Raw genomic sequence first — 14,550 nt, 5'->3', positions numbered from 1 at the left:
AAGATTAGGTCTAGTCCCTACAGAGGTGCCGTTGGGATACTCTCCGTAGTGTGTCTCCACTCAGTGGAGATGTATGTGCATTGCATTGTTCAAATACTGGTTATCCGTCCCCCCAAAGTAATTTCTAAAAACTATTGTTTCCTCCTGTTTTTGTCTTATTTTTGGCTCGTCCTTTTTTTTCAGGTTCCAAAATGATGATGTGGTGGCAGGTTCCGGACTTCACATATTCATGCGTCCCCTGGGGCATCTAGCACAGTGTGTGTTAAGGGCCAGCGTTTGCAGCAGTGCTTACACGCAAGGTACCGCGCTTAACCGCCAGGGGTACAAAAAAGAGCGCTCTCCTATCTGGGGGGGAGGCAGGGTGCAAACGACCCAGTACGTTCGAGATACCTAAGGGTACACGCGCGATATCTAGGAGAGGGGAGAGGGGACTGAATCCCTGTTGGAGAAGAAATCTCGGGGATAAAAGGGCGCAGGAGAAGGCTAAGAGAATCCTCCGTTATGCTCCGGGTCTTACTCCTGGATCTTTAGATAAGCTGCTGTGCACATGCACAAAGGTAAAAATCGGGTTCGTCCCGTTTCATCCCGTTCTTCACAAAAGCGGAGCTTGGAGATGGTGAGAAAAAGTCCTGGGAGGAGCTAAGCTCAAGGCCCAGCTCCCACTTACTGTGTGGCCCTAAGACTAGTCATAACGAAGGTGACAGAAGACGCGCCGGGGGCCTAGGGCCAAACTACGGACAGAGGCCGATCCCTGCGGCCGGGAAGTCTCCCAATGGGCCGGGGCGGGAATCTCGGTGACGCCGCGGAGTTTCCGGGGGAAGCGCGGTAAGGGAGACGGCCCCACCTAGCCGGCTGTGGGGAGCATTTTCTCTCGTAAAGACTTCTAGCTTTCCAAAAGCAATTAAAGGGAAACTAAAGTATCCACGAAAACTGCCCTCTCCGCAATAGCGCCTCCTTTTCTAGGGAAGCGGAGAGTCCGCGATTAGAGGTGAATAAAGAAACACTATTCGGAGCGGGGACGTATAACAGTATTTCGAGGCTGGCGAAGGCCCCACACAGATGATCTCATAAGAGAAGAATATACAAGTCTGACTCGCACAGTAGGGCCTTTCTTCCCCACAAGCAGCTCGATACTTGGAAGCCTAAGAGGAAGGGGTTCGGGCGGGGGAAGGCGGCTCTGCGCCTGCGCAAGACCACCTGTGAGGTAATAGGACGAGACTTAGAAGAGGATCACGTGAATCTCTATGCAAACATTCCCTTCTATTTCCCTACATGGACATGGATTGCGGAGTCCTGCCCCTTGTTGAGCTTTGGAATGTGTAGCAAGGCCAGTGCCTGGGGGCTAGGCGCTACCATTTCTGCCGACGACGAGGGGAGAGCAAAACTAAATTATGACGGTGAATCCCGAGAAACCACAGAATTCCACCTGAAAGTAGTATCACCAAGCACTTGCACCCACGTTTCTACATAGCGTGCCATGCTTCTTGCTTTCCCTCAGCCCACTGGCTCTCTTTGTAGCCTGATGCTGTGTAACAATCCCCTTTTTTTCTTTAGAAGGGGCCCATTATTCGGCTGAAAATGGAGCCCAGCCCGAAGTTCCTTCCGGTGTGTGGGTCGGGGCCGGAAGTGCGGGGTCGCGGCTGCTTCCTGGGCAGTGGTGAGCTGGGTGTACCGTAGCGAAGAGTAGACGCCGTCTGCTCCCTTTCCAGCCGCGCTTGGGGCCGCGTCGTTATTTGTTACACCGTGGTTGTCTGCTGCCGCAGGTGAGTAGTGCTCGCGGCCCTGGCCGTGCCTCTGTTCCCCGGAGTTCTCCCTGGAGGGATGATTTCTGGGGCTCGGCCGGGATATTCCGCTCTCCCTCTCCCATCATCGACCCCGGAGCGTCCGGGGAAGACACCTCAGCACCTCCCTCTGGGAAGGCGAGGCCCGTGAGGAGCGGGGAGAGTCCCGGAACCTCCCTCCCCACCTTGATGCCGGGGGACTTCAGCTGGAGTCCTCGGGAGTCCCGGGAAGGCCGAGCCCCTACCCCCGGGGCTAACGCCGCGGGACTCCCGGCAGTACTGACCGAGTTTCCTTGAATGCATGAACTCGAGAGTTCCGAGTCGGCCCGGGAACTTTTAAAACGCTTTGGATAATTGCATTTCAATGTGGTTACTTTGATTTGGAACATTGTACACTGCATTTTGTGAATTTGCACACGTTCTGGGGAGGGGTCCATGGGTCCAGGCGGCGTAGGGTAGGGGAGGTCGTGTTTGGAACAAGAAAGGACCCTGAACAATCCTTCCGCGTTTTGAAGTCCCGCCTTCAGTTCTAGGGCCCAGGCTGTGGTTGGCGCCCTTTTAGGGATGTAGTAATCGAGGGCCGTCTGCTGATAGTCTCTGGTCCGACTTTCAGAGCTCGTAAAGAGCAATTTTTAAAGATTACAATTGGTTCCGATATTTCTGACAGCTACAGTATTCAATTCCGCCAACTTAGTTATGTGCTAAATTGCGTTTTAAAATTAGCCTGGGAATTAGCTACATCTTTAAAAAAGCTAACTTGTAGGAACAGGGTGGGGGAGGAGGAAGAGCGACTTGTTTTCTTTTTCTCATCCTCAAATGCCTAAGAAAATAGGGTAAATCTGCAAAGAGAAGGGGTGTTTTTCATACTTTAATATTTCGCGTGAGATTTTTTTTCTCCTTAGCAGACTTTTTAAAAAGTGATGCTTTTTTTTTTTGGCTTGAGGAACAATCCTAACCTTGCAAACTGCAACCAGACTACTTTAGATAAACTTAACCACTGGTGGGGTGTGGCAGTTAAAAACTCATACTGTTTTCGAAACAGGAAGTTAGAATAGAGTAGCTTTGTTGGAAACTTAACCCGCATTTAACTTTTGGAAAATGGGGCTTTAAAAAAATACTAGGATTGTCAGCAGTAAAGAACATGTGAACTTTAAAAATAAACTCTCAAGATATATTTAACACATTTTACTACTCTACAAAATAGTTATTCTAACTTTTCTAAATTTTATATTCAAACTTAATATTTATCATTTAGCACGAAGAAAGTATATCGCAGTGGACTTTTTTTTTTTTTTTTTTAAGGCTACCAGCGTTGGCTTTAGGAAAATACATTTTTGTACCTTGACGTTAGATAGAGAAAGTAGGCCATTTATATATTGCAGTTTGTATCAATTCATAGCTCTCTGTGGTTACTTATGACAAACCTGATGAAAAAGAAGTCTTCATATTACTTTAGGAATGAAATTAATTGCCTGTGGCTACCTGAGCTTTATTTAAATATTCAGATAGATTCCCTGTAGCTAATTAGACTGAGTTTTCCAACATCCTGAATAATGTCAGAAAACCTTTGGGATTTAGAGATTGAGATCATTGAGTCCAGATTTTGCATTTCGTAGATGAAGGATCAAAGAGGTTTGTTAATTTGCCCAGAATTTCACTTGGATAGAAAGTAGTAAGAGCTTTGATTTAGAAACATCCTCCCTTCAAAGCTAGTGTTCTTACTACACAGTGCCACCGGTCATGAAAAAGTTTTTATCATGATGACTCCCAGTTTACATGTGTCAGATGGGAAAAGTCAAATCGTTATCTCCCCAGTCTCTCTGGAATTAATTTTAAATCAGTCTGTGCTCACTAGGTTACATAAAGTTGGACATATTTCTACTAAACATCCTTTGCCCTCTTTGTGGACAGAGAATAGAATGCTGTGAGTTAAGGGAGGAAAGTTACCTTAATCTCATTGCTTCTAGTTATACCCAAACTAGAATATCTTCATAAAAATTAATCTTTAAAATAGTTATAAGTTAACCTGGATGAGTTGTATAAAAGGATTTTAAACTTCAGCTTAGACTAGGAGGAACTAGGTAATCAAAATTTGAGGAAGCTAAGTGGCACAGTGGATAGAGCACTGAACCTGGAGTCATAACATTTGATCCTCCATTAAGATACTTAAGCAAGTCCTTTAACTTTTTTTTGCCTCAATCTTCTCATCTATGAAATGGGCAAAATAACAGAGCTATCTCTTAGGGTTATCATTCAGATCAAATGAAATGATAATTGTAATGGCGTAGTGCCTGATATACAGTAACCACTGTTTAAGTATAACTGTAGTTATTATTCAACTTTTGATTATTTTTAAATAACCTTTCGTTTTTCATAACTTTTTAAAGCCAAGGTATAGCTAATAGCCAAATAGTCCTTTGAATGATAGCTCAGGCTGATTGGACTTGACCTATTTCATTCCTTCAAAAAGGGAATGCTTGCAGATGAGATGGGGTGACTGGATGGCAGAGTGGATAAAGCATTAGGCCTAGAGTCAGGAAAACCTGAGTTCTATCCCATTCTCAGACACTACTGCCTTTTTGACTTTAGGCAAATCACTCCACCTTTCTTTGACTTGCCTTCCTCATCTGTAAAATGGGAATAGTACCCACCTCAAAAGGGGTATCCTGAGGATTGAATGAGATGTTTAGTATATTGTCTGCCACATAGTGCAATATAAATATTATAACTAATAACTCACTCTAAAACAGTCTCAAACTTATACTTGCTTGTTGCAAAGTTTATTTAACTTAATTTGCATGGCCATGCCTATGAAAGAGTAGCAGGAAGATCCCAGAGAGTATAGACTGGGTTTTTTAATGAAATTCATAGGGATTGGAGAAAGGCAATTGATTTGAGCTTTCCAATATGCCATAAGAGGCATTTTGGAACTATTTATTTTTTTACTCAGATTGGCATGGGGTGACTAGACATGTCAAGAGACAACAAATAGAGGCTTTGGGGGCAGCTAGGTGGCGCAGTGGATAGAGCACCAGCCCTGAATTTAGGAGGACCAGAGTTCAAATATGGTCTCAGACACTTAGCACTTCCTACCTGTGTGACCCTGGGCAAGTCACTTAACCCCAGCCTCCCAAAAAAAAAAAAAAAAACAAATAGAGGCTTTGCCCTTGTCTGCTGTGTCCCTTTATTATTTTCTTCATACATGAATACATTCCAGTATCTTTGGAGAAAAATGTTTTATTGATATGTATGATTGCAAAGTTTTAAATGAAAATTTTACTCGGGCTCCAAAAAGTTAAAACAAGTTAAGTGCTTCCAATGGGCATAAAAATATATATTCCAATCCACAGGCAGATAGCTTTTTCTGAATTTTTAAAATTTTTGCTTAGCCATTTAGCTCTATCTGAATTTATGACAGAATTTATTCTCCTTTACTACACCATTAGAAATCCTACCAAAAGTTTCAGGTCTCCCCAACAAAGAAGTTTCTAACTATACTTGTATGACGATCTTTCACAAACGGTGAAATTATTAGTTATTGGATATAGTCAAACAATAGCTAAAAGGGTTTTAGAGTAAGAAAAAAACTTGAAAGTACAATATACTCCCTTTAGTTTATAGAAGAGATAGTATTCAGAGATTAAGTGATTTAATTAAAATCTAAATAGCTAGTTTGTAGTAGAGCTGGAACTAGGATCAAGAACTTTTCACTCTTCCATAACAGATATAAAGTACTGTCCCAAATCTGAAATATTTTGTACCTCAATTAAAGCCCAATTCAGGCACCTCTACTATAAAGCTTTCTTGGTTCAGGATAATTTCTCTCTCCTCTAAACTAAGATACCATTCATTTGACAATGAAACTTGAATTTCCTGTGACATCTCTTGTTTATTTGCCATCTTTAAATTTTTCATGCAATTAGTATGATTATAAAGTAATGCAAAAATAGCATTCTTCTATATTTATACCCAGACTTACACCTTTGTTTTAACTAGCTGTACAGTAAATTTCTTGACTGTAAAATCATGTCTTACATTTGTTAATTACATATAACGTCTGTGAATAAGAATTCAGTGGGAGGTCAAAGAAAAACCTTCCCATGTGAATATTGTTTTAGTTTTGAAAGGTTTAAACCACTTAAATTTCTTTATCTTATTCTTGGAGTAGCAGACTAAAATAGAAAAATCAAGTGAAAATTTAACTACTATTCCATCATCAACAGGTAGCAAGCTGTACTCCACCAAATTTATCTTTATCCAGACTCAAATATCATTCAATTATGAGAATTGTCTTTTGGTTTTAGTTTTCCAGCATTTTCAACATTGTTTTAAAATAATTGTTAGTTTTAAAACAGCTAGGTGGCATGGTAGATAAGAGTGCTTAGGCAAGTCATTTGACCTCAAGTTTCCTCATCTCTTAAATGAATAATAGTTCCTATCCCCTAGGGTTGTGAGGATCAAATGAGACAATAATTGTAAAGCATTTATCACAGTGTGTGGTAACATAGTAAGTACTATATAAATATTAGCTGTTCTTTATCTGATAACTTTGTGTTTTTGCAATACATACAAACCTCAGACAGCAATCTCTTATAAGAAAAAGAGGGGGGAAAGGGAAACTTAACAGTTCAGGAAAACAAAGTACAGACAAGGTCTCATCAACATGTAGTACATTCCTTTACTTTTAAGCCCCACTTCTATATCTTATCATTATGTGGCCGTAACTCTTATCCTAGAAGAACAGGAATGTATGTCTACAAACACCCTAATTAATGTCTCCCAAAAAATGGAGACAAAATTTTTTTTTTAAACTGAAGTTTTTTAAATGAAGCCTAGTTTAATTTTAGAGTTTGGTTTGATGAATAAAACTAGTGTCCCTTTATGACTGAATATTTCATAAATGTTTCTCTTAGAAAATACAAATGAAACCCCTTGGGTCCAAACCCTAATGAAATGTGCTGCTCACCTCAGTAGCTTGATATTAGATTGTATAGCTCTTATCAAAGCAGCAGCACAACTAAATTCAAAAACTTAAACTATCACAACACTTTTTGGTCTAGAAAATGTGCTGTGCATGCTCTTTTAAAAAATGATTATGGATTAAATAAACAGCTAAATCTTAGAATATTTGAAATTGGAGGCACCCCTTTAAGGCTTCAAAAAAGCAAAATTAATAGATAAATACTGCTCACCTAGAAGGAAATGTAAGAAGAATAAGAATTAAATGCAGCTTCAATTGTAGATAAATTCTTTGAACATATTAAGGACAACTAGAGGTCTGAGGATGAGTAATGGATAAATTTAGCACTAAGCTTTTGAGCCTGTCATAGCAAATACCATACTTTACCACAGCACTGACCCTTGGTATGCATAGTGTTCTGTTTTATGGTACTTTTGTGTTAAGACTCTGAAATGAAAATCTAAGATAACAGTGAAGATTATATTTTTATGAATGCAGTGATGCAACTGTAATAGGGAATGTAAGGAACCCAAAAAAGGAATAATTGATGTGAGTCACGGGAGCCATCTGTTCAAAGCTAATATAATAAATAAAATTTTTCACTGCTATGCTAAACACTTCATTTATAGAAGGAAATTTATGGCACAGAGATCTAGGTGACAGTTCATTCTTTGGAGTCCAGGGTTTTATTTTTAGTACAGAGGATAGTGTTTTTCAGTGTCATAGATGAATGTTGCATATGGAACGTAAGTTTTAAAATTGTTAGATTGGTCAGTGGATGAAATCAGTGCTGGCTATTTGTAGATCTAGCTAGAAGAATATAACTCATTACAGAGTCCCATACTTTTTAGCTGGAGCTTTTACAGATTACTAGCCGGATCTCAGCTCAGTCATGGTATAGTAAAATATTTTATTGTGAAATGGTTGTGGGCTTTGTAATAACTGTGTAAGCCAATTTTAGGTCTGAAAGGCAGAATACTTTAAAGGAATTAATTGTTTTTGTTGCTAAAGGACAAACATTTGTGTATCTCTGTATGTATGTATTTTATTCCTGGACACTTAAATTTTAGTTTTGATATTTCACTTAAGAATGGTAATTATTTTTGTATCTATCTTTACTATTTAAAATTTCTTTAACCATGGGTACATTTTATTTTTTAAAAAATCAACTACTTAACTATTATAGTGATTTCCTGTGCCAAAAGTGGAAATCTGTTGGCTATTAATGCTTGAACATGTTTGGCAGTAAGAAGTAGTAAGTGAAAACCTTATTCCCACAGTTCTGTTTCATAGCTACCCTCTATACTTTTTTTTACCTTTCTACCTGCCTTATATAAGCAGCAAGGGGCCTCATATAAGCAGCTGGTCTATATCATATCACTGGACCTAGGTGGCTTAGGAAGAAAGAATGAGAAGCTAGTGACTTTGCATGGCCCTGCCTTACTTAAATCCAATTCATTTCCAAGTCATGGGATCACCTTCCTGATGTCAAGATCCTCTTCTAGAACAAAGGACAAACTATAACTTTTGAGTAGTAGTAGCTGCCCCACTGGGGACCCAATTGGTCAGTTTCAGTTAGGCAATGCAGTTCCTTCCTTCTTCCCTCTCCACTTAGGGTGTCATAGTCTTACTTGTAAATTGTGGTGGCTGAAACCTCTAAATGCGTTAGTTTATTGGCTAGATTTCTTTTTAAGTACCAAGCCTAAAACCCTAATCATTCTGGCTCTTATACAAACCTCACTTGATTTTTTTGGTGGGGAGGCTCTTGTGTTGCAGTTGTTTCTGTTTTGGCCAAGCAACCCTGAGGTTCTTCCCCTCTCCTATTTATTTATTTAGCCTAGGTAAAAGAGACCATACTTTGCTTCATTTCTTATTTAGAGTTAAATCATTGAGTGAGCGCTGCCTCAGACAAACTGAGACCTGGAAAAGACCTTAGCTTAAAAAGGCCATCCAGAGCCATCACCAGAGAGGCTTTGCCCAACTCTACCTTAAATCCAGTTCACTTGCAAGTCATGATCATCGCCTTCCTGATGTCATGATACTTTTGGAGATTGGAGGCCAAACAGCAACAATGTAAAGTAGCAACTATATGAGGAAGAGAGGAGAGGACTCTGAAGAGATAAGAACATTTTATGATAATTAATGTAATTATTATTACTTTTGTGTTCTATGAAAGCTTAAGTGTAAAACTGGCATGGATTCCCTGGCAATTTATAGATCAACAGATTTCTTTTCATCCATTATATATCATTCATTTGTTGTGTTTATCACTCTGGCAACTTGTTAAATGTTTGGGAGCTATGGGGATTTTTGTTTTGTTTTATTTTAATTCAGGAAATTGGCATGTCATTTATTAATTCCATAGTAGTGCCATGCATATTGTCTATATAATTCATCAGTTTGATATTAAAACATAAATTAATCAATTTGGTGGTTGTGAATTATAGAGAACTGGCTTTTAGAACCTATCTGGTGGCCCAGTCTAAAAAAAAAAAAAATCCCAAATTTTATTTTTTCTTCCCACCCCTCCTGCCAATTCTTTAACAATTTTATTTAGAATATTGAGGTCCTAATGTTATCCTTTCTTCCCTACTCTTTTCCCCCAGATGATTTAATATTCTAATATAGAAATGTAGGTTATGCACATACAGTTATGTAAAATATTTCTATATTAGTCATAAGTGTAGCATAACTAATATTGTGTATAGATTATAAAAGAAATGGATCTTAGTGATAGTGACTTAAAGTAAAGCTATCTACAAGTCATGAATATAATATCCTTTCGTATCCTTTATTTTTTGTCATGTTTCAACTTGCTCACACTCAACATCAGGTGCTTCTTCATTGCCCTTTCTGTGATTGGTACAATAGTGGTTTTCAAAAAATGTTATAGGAACATAAATGTAGAATTGGAAGGAACCAGAAAACAATCTAGTTCAACTTTCTTTCCCTCTCCTTCCCTTTCTGGGGCAAGTTTTGTTTATTAAAGGGGCTTTGCAATAATTCAAAGGTAAGCCAGTCTGCTAACCCTCCTGTTTAGTGCTGGAGCCATCAGTGGATTTGTTCATTTCTGCAAGAGAGTATATCATGTTATATGTAAAATTTTACAAGATTGACAGGTTGTAGTGTGAAGATATAGATGGGTTGCAATCTTCATCACTGGAAGAGAAAAACACATCAATGAGATCATTTGGATCTTAATAAGCTTAGAAGTGGTTTAAATTTTTAAATTCTTTTGAGTTGTGTTCTTGTATTTTTAATTTTTTTTTTTTAATATATCTTTCCTCACTAGGATTTAATTGTCAACATGTCGAGCAAAAGGGCAAAGACAAAGACGACCAAGAAGCGCCCTCAGCGTGCAACATCAAATGTATTTGCTATGTTTGATCAGTCACAGATTCAGGAATTCAAAGAGGCCTTTAATATGATTGATCAGAACAGAGATGGTTTCATTGACAAGGAAGATTTACATGATATGCTAGCTTCCTTAGGTAATCATGGACTTTTATCATTTTACATACACACATTGTAGAATATCTTAGAATGTTTTCCTATAAATTTTAAAATACAAAACCTATTTCAGTACTGTAATAGCCACTAGGGGTCGAACCAGATTGTGGAACAACTAAAAGCAACTTTTAACTGTTCTCTAGAACCTCATGAATGTAAAATTATTTAGCAAAATTTTAGAATGGACCTATCTACTGTCTTATTACCTTATTTGAGGTATACATTTTATATTCTAGAATTGCATTTGCTGATTTTTTTTTTAATTAATGACTTCCTACTTAGTTTAAGTCTTCAATAAATGCTACATACTAGATCTTAGGAGTGCAAAAATAAAAAAAATGGCACAGTTTTACTGTTGAGGAATTTACACACTAATAGGAATAAAACACAACTATAAATTAGAATGTGTTAAATGCAGAGGTTCATCTTGATAGCTAAGAAGATTGAAAAAACTGGAGATAAAAGATTTGAGGTATAAAAGTTGAAATTCAATCCATTTGATTTAGAATCAAATAAATGTTCACTATACAGAATACAACTATTCAAAATTGTTGGCATTTTAAATCCACTATTTGGTAAAATAATCAGTTTTTTAAACTATTTAAAAATAGAACTTACATTTTAATTTGAAAGCCCTTCGTAAAAGTGAGTTAATTCTTTTTAAAATATGTATGTCCTTGTAGGAAAGAATCCGACCGATGAGTACCTAGATGCCATGATGAATGAAGCTCCAGGTCCCATAAATTTTACTATGTTCCTCACAATGTTTGGGGAAAAGTTAAATGGAACAGATCCAGAAGATGTCATCAGAAATGCTTTTGCTTGCTTTGATGAAGAAGCTACAGGTGAGAAATTCCTTTTAAACAGCTGTATAGAAATCTACATTTTTGTAATATCTTTTCACTATATATTTCCCAGTAATTATAGCAAGACAATATAAAGTTCTCTAAGTTCTGACACTAAAATCATCCATTTCTATGGTTAATTTAGCTTACTTATTTTAAAAATTATCAAGCAATCATTGGTATCTCTTATGTATAAGAAGCCACAGAAGAGGAACATACAACATTGTATGGTTTAGTGACATTCAAAGGACAAAAATGTGCTTGTTAACTATTGACCACCAGATAAACGAGTGAGTCTGAATAGGAGATCAGTTTAAACTAGTTTTGGCTTTTATTGTTCATGATCTAAAAATGTATCAATATATGAATTATCATTTTTATTTTGGTCATATGAAAACCCTTCAATTTTTATTTTTAATTATTTATGCATAATTTTAGGCAACTCGGTGTAACCCTTAAGTTTCTTTACTACATAACATTTTTTGACTTCATTACCTACACTCAGACCATGTGGCTTCTAACTTAGAGTCACTTAAGCAAAATTATTTGTCTCCAAATTTTACCATCGCAAGTCATTTTAGGAAATTCTTTTTTAAATTACCCTCACTATTCATTGACTTTAGTGTTAATTTTCACTTCTCCCATTTAGCCAAGGAATGAGAAGTTTAGAGGATTAGTAAAGGTGGATTACTTAGAGGACAAAGAGCATTGGAAATTGAAATGATGATGTTAGGCATAATTTAACCATTCTTTATGTATTGTGAAGGTAAGGTGTCATATTTCTGGAAATAGAATTCCAGAAGTATATATCTTTTTGTGTTTGGTAAGATATACTTAACACTGCATAGAAATTGTTAAAACATTGTTAAAACATTCTCACAGTAGACATTTTTACTCCTAATCTTTTTGTCTTGTATTTCATAGGTACCATTCAGGAAGATTACTTGAGAGAATTGCTGACAACTATGGGAGACAGGTTCACAGATGAAGAAGTAGATGAGCTGTATAGGGAAGCACCTATTGACAAAAAGGGAAATTTCAATTATATAGAATTCACACGCATTCTTAAACATGGAGCAAAAGACAAAGACGACTAAGAGAAAATGTCAAACTCATGCCAACGGTTTTTATTTTTACCTTGTTTATTTCTGAGACTTTCTGATACAACCTGTTTGCATGCACTCAAGCTTTAAAGCTTTTGCCTCTTGTGTATTTATTCCAAGCCATTTGGGGCATATTTGCACCTCTATAATCAGACTGGAAAAGGGGGGGTGGGTGTTATCATTTTTTTAAGCTGAAGTAAAATATAGAATTGGAGAAATGATCATTGTGAAAGCCTAAAGGGGAAAAAAAAGTCTCAAATTTCTGGTTTAGCTGGATTTTTTACACTTTTCGTAATAAATACTTTTAAAATAAAGGTTGTGAACAAAGTATTTCCACTAAGGTAATAAGTTTATGCATGAATCAGAAATTTCTTTCTCAGGAAGAGGTGTTAACTCCTCTGTTCTTGTGCCAGATTAAAAAAAAAAAACAAAACCACTTCTGAGATGAAGTACTTGTTCAAAACCTTTAAAAGCTCAACAAAAAGTAATCAGTTAATGGCAGCTTGGGCATTTATTTAGACTATTCACAGCTCCCAGAGAATATAGAGATGAAGTAAATTGTAGCAAAAATGGGAATAATCTACTTTTTTCCCACCATCTCCAGCAGTTTATCTACCTCCACCATCTTTGTATTCCCAGTGCCTCTTAACACTCTGGACACTGAATAACTTTGTTAAGCCAAGAGTAAATGGAGTGCCACAGTGCCATAACCTTATTTGTATGAGCATGTTTCCTTTGTTCTCCTGTAACTTTGATTTACATTTGTTTTGTTGATTTATAGTACTTAGGTAGCTTTAATCCTAATCAAGCTATGCCTTCCATTATCTATTCTGAATTTTTGAGCACTTGCTTCAGTTCATAAAACTAAATTATTCCATCTTTAATTACAAATTTATAAGAATCTTTGTTTCAATAGTTGCTTAAATTTATAAAAAAAATTTTAATAGACATATGATTTGAAGTGCCTTAAAATTGGAATTTTGTTTTTCTTTTTTCATTATTGTTTATGGCTCTTAGATTTCATAAGAGGAATTTCCTTATATAAGTATCTGCCTTTTAAGTGGAAAGCCTTCAAAGAGAGGCATATTACATTTTATCTAATAACTGCACAAGACATTGCACTGAATTATGTAATGAATCCTAGGCCTTATATGGTCCCTTCTTCATCTCTATTGCACTGAGCAAAGTACATATCTCATAGAATAAACTTTTATAAAAGTTATTTTTACTTATGGCATATTGCAAGATAACATAGTTCTGCGCAGGTGTTGCTTAAGATAAACTACAGTTTGTTTTTAGGGATATTGCTTCATAATTGAATTTGGCATGTTATATATACCCACACTGTTACTTAAGCACAAATATTTGTATTTTGACAGAATGAGGATTTTTTAAAGCCAGTGAGTTTGAAGCAAACAAGTTTTTCTGTGTCTACTCCTAAGTTTTGCTTTAAACTTTTGAAATCATGAAATAAATTTATCTATTAGAAGAAATGGCCCTGAGTGTTATGGTGCATGCCTGTAATTCCTGCTCATAAAGAAGGCTGAGACAGTTGGATTCTTTGAGCACAAAAGGTCTGAGCTACAGTAGAGCAAAAGTGCTACATTCATTGCCAATGTTGTGAGCATTCTGGGAGCATGCCTAAGGAGGAGCGAACCATCCCAGGTTGTAAAAACAACTACAAAAAAACCCCACCACCTGTTTAACACTTCCATACCAATCATTAATGCCCATTCGAGGCTGCTACACTTCTAGCCCATTAAAATCAAAATAATAGGTCCCAGTCTTTCCTATCTCCCTTCTAGTCTTCCATGGAAGTAGGGTCCTTTACTTGTCTCATTATCCTTATGTTGTGAACTTAATTTGAATAGTTTATAATAAATGGAATCTTTTTATATTCAAGTTATATCAAGCAGAAGTCAGATTAAAATCATGTTATTTCTAGATGAGATTGATCGCCTTTGGACAAATTCATAATTTCTTTAGATTACAGATGCATGTTTTTGAGCCATATTCACCATTCCTTGATTCCCTCAAGATTGTGTAAAGCAGGGAGTTGAAGGACTAACTTGCAAGATTCTGCTGTCAGTATATGTATATTCTGTGTTCTGCTTGATAGAAGTATGTTAAGAATGGTCTCAAATGGGGGGGGAAAAAAAGACATTCTTACAAAGCCAATGGTATCTGCTTTGGTAAATCTCCTGAAAGACCAGTAGCAGTATGTCTCTATTAGGAGGGGTGGGAAGGTTGGTGGAGTATAACAGCTTTATCTGAAACAACTATCTTGCCTCCATCAGTGGTTTCCATTTCAGAAAATATTCTCCATTAAAGAACTAAATTTTTGGTTTAGT

General features: G+C 37.0%; 1 protein-coding gene across 3 annotated transcripts; it reads left to right on the top strand.

The window, feature by feature from the left end:
• Positions 1-1,625: 1,625 nt before the first annotated feature.
• On the top strand, positions 1,626-13,692 carry LOC141547460 (myosin regulatory light polypeptide 9). Of its 3 annotated transcripts, none has more exons than XM_074275872.1 (4): positions 1,626-1,763; positions 10,034-10,232; positions 10,935-11,096; positions 12,021-13,692. In XM_074275872.1, exons 2-4 carry the CDS (start codon positions 10,049-10,051, stop codon positions 12,191-12,193), a joined length of 519 nt encoding a protein of 172 aa, XP_074131973.1. In that variant the 5' UTR covers positions 1,626-1,763; positions 10,034-10,048; the 3' UTR covers positions 12,194-13,692. The 3 variants fall into 3 exon arrangements, with proteins under 3 accessions (XP_074131973.1, XP_074131977.1, XP_074131982.1); XM_074275876.1 differs by lacking the exon at positions 1,626-1,763 and adding an exon at positions 7,522-7,636; XM_074275881.1 differs by lacking the exon at positions 1,626-1,763 and adding an exon at positions 8,967-9,105 and having other exon boundaries at positions 9,955-10,232.
• Positions 13,693-14,550: the final 858 nt, after the last annotated feature.

The sequence above is a fragment of the Sminthopsis crassicaudata genome, chromosome 1 (genome assembly GCF_048593235.1).
Source record: "Sminthopsis crassicaudata isolate SCR6 chromosome 1, ASM4859323v1, whole genome shotgun sequence".
Classification (NCBI taxonomy): domain Eukaryota; kingdom Metazoa; phylum Chordata; class Mammalia; order Dasyuromorphia; family Dasyuridae; genus Sminthopsis; species Sminthopsis crassicaudata.
The sequence above is the reverse complement of the archived record's forward strand: the minus strand, read 5'-3'. Positions and strand labels throughout refer to the sequence as shown.